This window comes from Oncorhynchus clarkii, chromosome 4 (genome assembly GCF_045791955.1).
Source record: "Oncorhynchus clarkii lewisi isolate Uvic-CL-2024 chromosome 4, UVic_Ocla_1.0, whole genome shotgun sequence".
Lineage (NCBI taxonomy): Eukaryota > Metazoa > Chordata > Actinopteri > Salmoniformes > Salmonidae > Oncorhynchus > Oncorhynchus clarkii.
The window spans coordinates 16,181,386-16,193,780 of NC_092150.1; the positions used below are offsets into that span (position 1 = coordinate 16,181,386).

Genomic DNA, 12,395 nt, shown 5'->3' on the forward strand with positions numbered 1-12,395 from the left:
TGGGGAGCAGTTGGAGGTTAGCTGAAAGGCAGACCGACCCGCTGAGAGACTGACGGACTGACGTACAGATGGGGGGGGGGGGGCAGAGTGCATGATAAATCCCAGAAATAGCAGCGAACAGAGGAGGGAGGCATAAAGACACACACACACACGAAACAGGGACAGGTGCAGAATGCCCCGGAGCTGCACAAGACACCGCCGCTGCCTTGGTGTTTATTTGTTTCCCTCCCCTCACTCCAAGCACTCAAAGGGTAAACGTCTATTCTGGTATAGGGTTACAGCGGAGCTGCCTTGAACCCCGGTTCCAAGCGCATGCCATTCCTAACGGCCCATCGTGCTCCCTGGCACGCATCACCCGCCCCTGACCCCCGTGGGGAGGAAGGGGCACCTCAGCGCGCCCCCTCAGCTCTCACCACCCTTCCCTCCCTCCCCAGCCTCTCTTCCCCTAAAACAGAATGTGACACCTGCCCCCTCTCCTCCGTCCCATTATTGCAGGCTTTATAAGGGGTTAGAGTTGATCAGGGGACGGCTGTGAACTCGCCGGGCCCAGATAGCCATTAGCCGCATGCTAGGCTAAAGGAGCTCGCTCAGAGAGGGGAGATGACAGACCTCCTCTGAAAAGCACACAACCACCTGCTCCGTTTGGACCCAACGCTTTTCCACCACCAGCAGACGAGCTATCGTTATCGCAAGCCATCTGTTAGCAGATGTCTACCAGCAAGACCTAGTGTGTCCTATCAAATCAAAGTGTATTGGTTGCGTACACAGATTTTTAAAAATGTAACCTTTATTTAACTAGGCAAGTCAGTTAAGAACAAATTCTTATTTACAATGACACTCTACAAAGAGGCAAAAGGCCTCCTGTGGGGACGGGGGCTGGGATTAAAAGTAAAAATGTAGGACAAAACAAACATCACAACAAGAGAGACACCACAACACTACAAAAAGAGAGACCTAAGATAATAACACAGCATGGCAGCAACATATGACAGCATAGCATGGTAGCAATACAACATGACAACACGGTAGCGAAACAATATGGCAGCAGCACAACCTGGTAGCAGCACAAAATCATCTTTGCCTCGATCCTGACTAGCCTTCCAATTCCTGACGCTGAAAGATATCCCCAAAGCATGATGCTACCACTCCCATGCTTCACCGTAGGGATGGTGCCAGGTTTCCTCCAGACGTGACGCTTGGCATTCAGGACAAAGAGTTCAATCTTGGTTTCATCAGACCAGAGAATCTTGTTTCTCATGGTCTGAGAGTCTTGACGTGCCTTTTGGCAAACTCCAACAGGGCTGTCATGTGCCTTTTACTGAGGAGTGGCTTCCGTCTGGCCACTCTACCATAAAGGCCTGATTGGTGGAGTGCTGCAGAGATGGTTGTCCTTCTGGAAGGTTCTCCCATCTCCACAGAGGAGCTCTGTCAGAGTGACCATTGGGTTCTTGGTATTATGGAGTATTATGTGTAGATTGCTAAGGAATTTGTTTTGATTTAATCCATTTTAGAATAATGCTGTAACGAAACAAAATGTAGAAAAAATCAAGGGGTCTGAATACTTTCCAAAGGTACTGTGTGTATATATATATATATATATATATATAGCCTGCTGTCCTGTACCTTTGCCCCACTACTCTGGATTACCGACCTCTGCCTGACCTGACCCTGAGCCTGCCTGCCATTCTGTACCATTGCCCCACTACTCTGGATTACCGACCTCTGCCTGACCTGACCCTGAGCCTGCCTGCCATTCTGTACCATTGCCCCACTACTCTGGATTACCGACCTCTGCCTGACCTGACCCTGCCTGACATTCTGTACCTTTGCCCCACTACTCTGGATTACCGACCTCTGCCTGACCTGACCCTGAGCCTGCCTGCCATTCTGTACCATTGCCCCACTACTCTGGATTACCGACCTCTGCCTGACCTGACCCTGCCTGCCATTCTGTACCTTTGCCCCACTACTCTGGATTACCGACCTCTGCCTGACCTGACCCTGAGCCTGCCTGCCATCCTGTACCTTTGCCCCACTACTCTGGATTACCGACCTCTGCCTGACCTGACCCTGAGCCTGCCTGCCATCCTGTACCATTGCCCCACTACTCTGGATTACCGACCTCTGCCTGACCTGACCCTGCCTGCCATTCTGTACCATTGCCCCACTACTCTGGATTACCGACCTCTGCCTGACCTGACCCTGCCTGCCATTCTGTACCTTTGCCCCACTACTCTGGATTACCGACCTCTGCCTGACCTGACCCTGAGCCTGCCTGCCATCCTGTACCTTTGCCCCACTACTCTGGATTACCGACCTCTGCCTGACCTGACCCTGAGCCTGCCTGCCATCCTGTACCTTAGCCCCACTACTCTGGATTATTGACCCCTGCCTGCCTTGACCTGTCGTCTGCCTGCCCCTGTTGCTGTAATAAACACTGTTACTTCGACACAGTCTACATTTGGGTCTTACCTGAAACGTGATAGTATGTCCGAAACACATTGCTTATCTAAATATTTTCCCTTATCATGGCATATAACTTTTTTCTTCACCTTTATTCCAAAATGTTAATTGAACTGCAACACTTAAAAGCCCATGATGTAACATAGGTATGAAGGCCAACAAGAAATTAAGTAATGTATGGCTGACATAAATGTATGACTGATAATGAGATATGGCAAAACGGGGTAAACGACATGCCCTCGCCATAGTTATGTAATCGAATAGTGCGGTAGGTAACCTAGCGGTTAAGAGTGTTGGGCCAGTAATCAAAAGGTCGCTGGTTCGAATCAAGACACTTAACCCTAATTACTCCTGTAAGTCGCTCTGGATAAAAGAGTCTGCTAAATTACAAAAATGTCAATGAATACTAGTATAGTACAGAAATGACTGAGGGAGAGAGGGAAGGTGAGCGGATTATGTCAAGTATCAATCAGAACGTGAGTAGCAGCATGGAGACGTGTGACATCCATGGTGCCATTACACGCTACTCAGCCACGTGGACGGAGGGGAGGGACAGCTGGGCAGAAACCCAGCATGGTGTGTGTACCAGAGTGCTGTGAGTGGTGGTGGTAGTGAGAGGGTGTGTGGAACTATGTGTGTACTCTGGGATACTGCCATTTATCACTCACAACATATAAGAACTATGTGTGTGTGTGTGTGTGTGTGCAACTGTGTGAAGTAAATGTGTATGTAGGCCTTATTTGTGAGGGAAAGTGGTCAGTGCAGAGCAGTGCAGATACAACTGGCATACTGACATATCTTCAATTTCAAGGGACATGGGTCCATGAGAGTGTATGTACATGAACGTTTTCGTTTGAGGGCACAGTATATAGTCATCATATAAAGCCAGGGAATAAATGGGAAAAGGGTAGGGCATACCATACATCTTTCCCTCGTCGGAGAGGATAATCTTCCTGCGTCCGCAGGGCGGGTAGATGGACAGGGCCTCATGGAAGCTCTGTTCGATGTCAGGGCTCCACACGCCCTCCGCATCGTTCTCCAGAGCCTTGTCCAGAGGCTCGTTCAGCTCCTCACTGCTGCCCCCAGGGGAGGGGGCCGGCACCCACTCCGCAGACGTGGTGGGGGCAGGGGGGGACCACAGGACAGGGCTGGGGTTGGAGGGATCGGGGGGGGTAGACCCAGGAGGGGGAAGGGGGTTGGGGTGGGGTGTAGATGGTGTCTTCCAGGGGCCAATGACAGAACAAGACAGGGGAGATTGATCCTGAGAAAGCAAAATACATAACATTTAGGTCAGGTGAGGTTGAGTCAAGGAGTGCTGGCTAGAAGAATGTTAGGCCAAGAACAAGAGCATAGGAAGGCAATACCCATCGGAAACAGTGAATGACCATATGATATGCTTTAAAGGATAACAAGGATTGCTTTCAAATATTGATTATGCTGCTAAGTATTTGATACTTTGAATTGTCTTGGTATCCATAGTTATGTACTGTCTGTGACTATGTATGATAAGCTATTCCCATGCTAAAAACTTGCCAGATCTTCCTCAAACCATACGTTCAAACATCAAGAAACTTCCTGGTAAAATTAAGATGAAACAAAAATCACAACAGAATTCTGGTCATTTGACGTCAGCCCAAGGAGGTCGAACTCTCTAGGAAAGCGATAGCTATGTCAGCTGAGTGTGGTCATATGAAGAGCGGCGTGCGCGCAAATGCTATGAAATCTTAGATCACATCAATGGGGAGTTGCTAATACTACTTGGATAAAGCACCTCGGACCAGAAATTAGATTATGGAGCCATGAAAACAAACAGCATGGCACCTAGAGGCCAACGAGATGGCTGAAGAGATGGCTGACGAGCGGGCCGGAGAGAGAGGGCCGAGGGACAGGGCCAAGGGAGAGGCAGAGGAGTAACAGACTGGGAAATACATTAAACTGGGATCTCGAACACACCGCCATTGACATTTTCAAATACTTTATCTGTGCTCGATTGAGCTTGCCTGGCTTAATGGACCAATAAAATAGTACCAAAACTGTAAACTCTGCCCATCTGGCAGTCTACAGGCAAGCTGAAGCAAACGTGCAAAGTAGAGGTCGACCGATTAATCGGAATGGCCAATTAATTAGGGCCGATTTCAAGTTTTCATAACAATCGGAAATCGGTATTTTTGGACACCGATTTTTAAAATATTTTTTACATTTTATTTATTTTTATTCCCCATTTATTTAATCTTTATTTAACTAGGCAAGTCAGTTAAGAACACATTCTTAGTGTCAATGACGGCCTAGGAATGGTGGGTTAACTGACTCGTTCAGGAGCACAACAACAGATTTTTACCTTATCAGCTCGGGGGATTCAATCTTGCAACCTTACAGTTAACTAGTTCAATAATCTAACCACCTGATTACATTGCACTCCACAAGGAGACTGCCTGTTACGTGAATGCAGTAGAAGCCAAGGTAAGTTGCTAGCTAGCATTAAACTTATCTTATAAAAAACAATCAATCATATTCACTAGTTAACTACACATGGTTGATGATATTACTAGTTTATCTAGCGTATCGTTGCTCCAATGTGTACCTAACCATAAACATCAATGCCTTTCTTAAAATCAATACACAGAAGTATATATTTTTAAACCTGCATATTTAGCTAAAAGAAATCCAGGTTAGCAGGCAATATTAACCAGGTGAAATTGTGTCACTTCTCTTGCGTTCATTGCACGCGGAGTCAGTGTATATGCAACAGTTTGGGCCACCTAATTTGCCAGAATTTTATGTAATTATGACATAACATTGAAGGTTGTGCAATGTAACAGCAATATTTAGACTTATGGATGCCACCCGTTAGATAAAATACGGAACGGTTCCGTAATTCACTGAAATAATAAACGTCTCGTTTTCGAGATGATAGTTTCCAGATTCGACCATATTAATGACCTAAGGCTCGTATTTCTGTGTGTTATTATGTTATAACTAAGTCTATGATTTGATAGAGCAATCTGATAGAGCAGTCTGAGCGGTGGTAGGCAGCAGCATGCTCGCAAGCATTCATTCAAACAGCACTTTCGTGCATTTTGCCAGCAGCTCTTCGTTGTACTTCAAGCATTGCACTGTTTATGACTTCAAGCCTATCAACTCCCGAGATTAGGCTGGTGTAACCGATGTGAAATGGCTAGCTAGTTAGCGGGGTGCGCGCTAATAGCGTTTCAAACGTCACTCGCTCTGAGACTTGGAGTAGTTATTCCCCTTGCTCTGCATGGGTAACGCTGCTTCGAGGGTGGCTGTTGTCGATGTGTTCCTGGTTCAAGCCCAGGTAGGAGCGAGGATAGGGATGGAAGCTATACTGTTACACTGGCAATACTAAAGTGCCTATAAGAACATCTAATAGTCAAAGGTTATATGGTTATATGGTATAGAGAGAAATAGTCCTATAATTCCTATAATAACTACAACCTAAAACGTCTTACCTGGGAATATTGAAGACTCATGTTAAAAGGAACCACCAGCTTTCATATGTTCTCATGTTCTGAACAAGGAACTGAAACGTTAGCTTTCTTACATGGCACATATTGGAATTTTACTTTCTTCTCCAACACTTTGTTTTTGCATTATTTAAACCAAATTGAACATGTTTCATTATTTACTTGAGGCTAAATTGATTTTATTGATGTGTGATATTAAGTTAAAATAAGTGTTCATTAAGTATTTTTGTAATTGTCATTATTACAAATAAATAAATAAAATCGGCCGATTAATCGGTATCGGCTTTTTTTGGTCCTCCAATAATCGGCATCGGCGTTGAAAAATCATAATCAGTCGACCTCTAGTTCAAAGTATGTGAAAGATTTCAAATAGTATTTGAACCCAGGTTGGGGATAGACAGAGACATTTGGTCAGACACATCAAGGAGGAGGTCATATCATATCAGGGTTATTTAGGTAATTACACTTCGAAACACTCAAGGAAATGATCAGGCTAGATGTTTGAGAACTGGTCAGGACATGGGGCCAGGGAAAAACTCCTAGCTCTCCAAACGTCTCATCACAAGAAATGGATGAATCTCAATCATTGTTTGTGTTCCTCCAGAGGCAATCTGGGCTGCCAATTAAGGCTATTGACAGTGTTAGTCAGTATGAAGCATGATTTGCCTGGTTGTATTCGGCCCTCCTGTTCGCCACAGTGACAATATTTAGCTTAAGGCAAATTTCCTGCAATTCTACACATTTAGCCATGTGGCTGAGATAACATTTGCTGTTTTAAGTTTACACTGAAAACGTTTTTCCATTCCGATCTACTGTTTGGATAAAACAAATGCTTAGGCAGCTCCCCCATTACTTTTCTGTGCAGAAAAACCCAGAGTGAGTAACGATCTCCATCCAGCCAGTCACCCTCTCTTACTCTGAGCCCCCTGACGTGCCAATGGGCTTCCCGTAAATGAGTTGGCCAGTTAACCATACACGTACACACACACACAACATGAACACACACACATGACCAAGATAACTAAAATACACAAACCAAACAAACACATGAGACAATGTATCTATTCAGAGGCCATGGGGCAAACTGACCACACACAGATCAACATCCATACACAAACAACAGGTCGACCGATTAATTAGGGCCGATTTCAAGTCGGAAATCGTTATTTTTGGGTGCCGATTTGCCGATTTAAAATTATTATTATTATTTTTTACACCTTTATTTAACTAGGCAAGTAAGTTAAGAACACATTATTATTTTCAATGACGGCCTAGGAACCGTGGGTTAACTGCCTTGTTCAGGGGCAGAACGACAGATTTTCACCTTATCAGCTCGGGGGATCCAATCTTGCAACCTTACAGCTAAATAGTCCAACACAATAATGACCTGCCTCTCTCTCGTTGCATTCCACAAGGAGACTGTTACGCGAATGCAGTAAGCCAAGGTAAGTTGCAAGCTAGCATTAAATTTATCTTATAAAAAACAATCAATCATAATCACTAGTTAACTACACATGGTGTTGATGATATTGCTAGATATTATCTAGCGTGTCCTGATCTGACTGAGCATACAAGTATCTGATTGAGCGGTGGTAGGCAGAAGCAGGCGAGTAAACATTCATTCAAACAGCACTTTCGTGCGTTTTGCCAGCAGCTCTTCGTTGTGCGTCAAGCATTGCGCTGTTTATGACTTCAAGCCTATCAACTCTCGAGATGAGGCTCGTGTAACCGAAGTGAAATGGCTAGCTAGTTAGCGCGCGCTAATTGTCGTTTTGTTGCTGGTTCGAGCCCAGGGAGGAGCGAGGAGAGGGACAGAAGCTATACTGTTACACTGGCAATACTAAAGTGCCTATAAGAACATCCAATAGTCAATGGTTAATGAAATACAAATGGTATAGAGAGAAATAGTCCTATAATTCCTATAACTACAACCTAAAACTTCTAACCTGGGAATATTGAAGACTCATGTTAAAAGGAACCACCAGCTTTCATATGTTCTCATGTTCTGAACAAGGAACTGAAACGTTAGCTTTCTTACATGGCACATATTGGAATTTTACTTTCTTCTCCAACACTTTGTTTTTGCATTATTTAAACCAAATTGAACATGTTTCATTATTTACTTGAAGCTAAATTGATTTTATTGATGTATTATATTAAGTTAAAATAAGTGTTCATTCAGTATTGTTGTAATTGTCATTTTTACAAATAAATAAATAACAAATCAGCCGATTTAACCGGTATCGGCTTTTATGGTCCTCCAGTAACCGGTATCGGCTTTTATGGTCCTCCAGTAACCGGTATCGGCTTTTATGGTCCTCCAGTAACCGGTATCGGCTTTGATGGTCCTCCAGTAACCGGTATCGGCTTTGATGGTCCTCCAGTAACCGGTATCGGCTTTTATGGTCCTCCAGTAACCGGTATCGGCTTTTATGGTCCTCCAGTAACCGGTATCGGCTTTTATGGTCCTCCAGTAACCGGTATCGGCTTTTATGGTCCTCCAGTAACCGGTATCGGCTTTTATGGTCCTCCAGTAACCGGTATCGGCTTTTATGGTCCTCCAGTAACCGGTATCGGCTTTTATGGTCCTCCAGTAACCGGTATCGGCTTTTATGGTCCTCCAGTAACCGGTATCGGCTTTTATGGTCCTCCAGTAACCGGTATCGGTATTGACGTTGAAAAATCATAATCGGTCGACCTCTAGTAATGACACTCACACTCCTTCCATATGTATTTTTTTTATTTAACCTTTATTTAACTAGGCAAGTCAGTTAAGAACAAATTCTTATTTACAATGACAGCCTAGGCCCTATTGTCTGTCTCTCTCTCTCTTTTTTTATCTTACTGTTTCTCTCTCTGTCTCTCACTCCCTATTGTCTGTCTCTCTCTGTTTCTCCCTCCCTCCCTCTCGCTCTCTCAATTTTTGCTCTCTGTTTTTCTCTCTCTGTTTCTCTTTCCCTCCCCCCCCTCCCTCGTTCTCTGGACTCTCCATACTGAACTATAGTTTAGTGAGTTAACAAAAGAACCCAGGAATGTACAGGCTACATGGACACTATATTAACCTAATTGAAAAACCTGAATGATGGGGATAACACTACAGAGGGGTATACTACAAAGCAGGATCAATGAGTTAGCCAGCTAACTTTGATATACAACCAGAAATAACTGCAAATGTTATGGTTCATTAAGAAAGCTAAACTTAAATATGTGTTTATCATTGTTGAGTAAACTGGATCATTCCCATTTCAAACGTATCTTTCTAAAAAATAAAAAGTTATATCAGAATATTTAGGCAAGTTAGCTGGCAAACTAATTGATCCTGCTTTGTAGTAGCCCTCTGGTAGAATTCAGACTGTCTCATTACTATTGACTGACCCTAAAGAATCACTGAACTAAAGCTCTGTCAAGCACACCATACTGAGTGTGACAGTGTTTACTCCAATCAGTTTGTTTAGGGTGGGCTTTCTGGAATAGTTATGAAACTTGTTGTAATGGAATATCTGTCTCGGTCAAACCCCTGCTAAGGCCTTGTCATAATAACACCAAGTAAAACAACTGAGTAGGGCAAACTTACACTGTAGAGCCCCTTTCGTCGCTCTGGTGGTGAATCTTAGTAACTTTTTAAATAAGGGGACTATGGTGAAATGGTTTTTGTGGTCATTGTATCTTTTGCTGTGCTTCAAGAGAGTATGTTTCATAACTTTGCTCACAAAGTAACCTGGAGTAAAGGACAACTGTAATTACAATGTAATAGTCCAATACTGATAAAGAAAGAGAATGTTTAGTGCAGTGAGATCTGTGGGGCATAAGCCATTAGAGTGCTTGTTAGGTTCCTAAGTCAAAGTGTCCAGCAGGGTTAATTGACCTAAGCCCCTTAAACCAGGCTGCCCCTTCCACGGCACCCTTATCCCCTACCTCGGCCCCTCTCCCCTGGGCCTGCTCAGCGGGATAATCCCCCAGCTGGTGCTGCGCTCAGGGGCCCCTCCCAGACACAGACACACACATACAGACGAGCACACACACACTTTCATTATGAAAACTGAAATACACATAGGCCCACTTATTCAAACTATTGTGTGTTGCCCACTCAGTGTGCTGTAGGTTGGGAAGGTCTATGGGTTGCAGGGGCACCAACTGAGGCCCACGCCAGAGAGGGTTGGCAGGTGGAGGGGTGTATGGGGGCAGCAGAGAGGGGGAGGGGCTCCTCTGGACACAATCTCCTCTAATCGGGACCGGAATGTAAAGCTTGAAAACATACTCCCATATAACGCCGTGGCCGTCATCCCAAATGAAAACATACTCTCACATAACGCCGTGGCCGTCATCCCAAATGAAAACATACTCTCACATAACGCTGTGGCCGTCATCCCAAATGAAAACATACTCTCACATAACGCCGTGGCCGTCATCCCAAATGAAAACATACTCTCACATAACGCCGTGGCCGTCATCCCAAATGAAAACATACTCTCACATAACGCCGTGGCCGTCATCCCAAATGAAAACATACTCTCACATAACGCTGTGGCCGTTATCCTAAATTAAAACATACTCTCATATGATGATCAGGAATCAGGCTGGGAGTGGAAAAGCATCGGGAAAGAAAGGAACGTATTTGTATGGCATGTTTTCTGCTGAGAGCACATGGTCTCTGACACGGTGTCCCACTGTGCTGCCCTGTAAGGAGCAGATCAACTTTGCTCTCTGAACCCCGCCCCCCCACACACACACACGTACAGACTCATGTGCGCACAAACACACACAAACACACCAGAGGGAAAATAATTCTAGATCACCTGAACTCCACACACAGAGACTCGTACAAAGCTCTCTCTCGCCCTCCATTTGGTAAATCCGACCACAACTCCATCGTTCAGATTCCTGCTTACAAGCAAAAATTAAAGCAGTACGTACATACCCCAACCAAAAGCCATGGATTACAGGCAACATTCACACTGAGCTAAAGGGTTGAGCTGCCGCTTTCAAGGTGTGGGACTCTAACCCGGAAGCTTACAATAAATCATGCTATGCCCTGTGACGAACCATCAAACAGGCAAAGCGTCAATACAGGGCTAAGACGGAATTATACTACACCGGCTCCGACACTCGTCTTATGTGGCAGGGCTTGCAAACTATTACAGACTACAAAGGGAAGCACAGCCGCGAGCTACCCAGTGACACGAGCCTACCAGGCGAGCTAAATCACTTCTTTGCTCGCTTCGAGGCAAGCAACACTGAGGCATGCGTGAGTGCATCAGCTGTTCCGGACGACTGTGTGATCACGCTCTCCATAGCTGGCGTGAGTAAGACCTTTAAACAGGTCAACATACACAAGGCTGCGGGGCCAGACGGATTACCAGGAAGTGTGCTCTGGGCATGTGCTGACCAACTGGCAGGTGTCTTTCACTGACATTTTCAACATGTCCCTGATTCAGTCTGTAATACCAACATGTTTCAAGCAGACCACCATATGCCCTGTGCCCAAGAACACAAAGGCAACCTGCCTAAATTACTACAGACTTGTAGCACTCACGTCCATAGCCATGAAGTGCTTTGAAAGGTTGGTAAAGGGCTCACATCAACACCATTATCCCAGAGACCCTAGTTTAGTCCCAGATCACCAACAACGACGAGACAGCCTATAGGGAGGAGGTCAGAGACCTGGCCGGGTGGTGCCAGAATAACAACCTTCCCTCAACGTAACCAAGACTAAGGAGATGATTGTGGACTACAGAAAAAAGAGGACCGAGCACGCCCCCATTCTCATCGACAGGGCTGTAGTGGAGCAGGTTGAGAGCTTCAAGTTCCTTGGTGTCCACATAAACTACAAACTAGAATGGTTCTAACACACCAAGACAGTCGTGAAGAGGGCACAACAAAGTCTATTCCCCCTCAGAAAACTAAAAAGATTTGGCATGGGTCCTGAGATCCTCAAAAGGTTCTACAGCTGCAACATCGAGAGCATGGTTGCATCACTGCCTGGTACGGCAATTGCTCGGCCTCCGACTGCAAGGCACTACAGAGGGCAGTGCGTACGGCCCAGTACATCACTGGGGCTAAGCTGCCTGCCACCCAGGACCTCTAAACCAGGCGGTGTCAGAGGAAGGCCATATCAATTGTCAAAGACCCCAGCCACCCCAGTCATAGACTGTTCTCTCTGCTACCGCATGGCAAGCGCTACTGGAGTGCCAAGTCTAGGACAAAAAGGCTTCTCAACAGTTTTTACCCCCAAGCCATAAGACTCCTGAACATGTAGTCAAATGGCTACCCGGGCTATCTGCATTGTGTCCCACCACCCGCCAACCCCTCTTTTACGCTACTGATACTCTCTGTTCATCATATATGCATAGTCACTTTAACCATATCTACATGTACATACTACCTCAATCAGCCTGACTAACCAGTGTGTGTATGTAGCCTCGCTACTTTTATAGCCTCGCTACTGTA

General features: G+C 45.3%; 1 protein-coding gene across 10 annotated transcripts in view; it reads right to left on the minus strand.

The window, feature by feature from the left end:
* The window catches only part of LOC139406507 (transcriptional enhancer factor TEF-3-like), a 43,638-nt gene that overhangs the window by 26,294 nt on the left and 4,949 nt on the right, over positions 1 to 12,395 (minus strand). For 8 of the 10 annotated variants that reach the window (XR_011633998.1, XR_011633997.1, XR_011633996.1 and 5 more), the window contains exon 2: positions 3,382 to 3,724. The exons of the other annotated variants lie outside the window; for them this stretch is intronic. Coding sequence is in view for 5 of the 8 variants with exons in the window: in XM_071149159.1 (XP_071005260.1) it covers positions 3,382 to 3,388 (7 nt within the window). In the remaining 3 variants the exon portion in view is untranslated. The remainder of the gene's footprint in view (positions 1 to 3,381; positions 3,725 to 12,395) is intronic. 10 annotated transcript variants of the gene reach the window in all.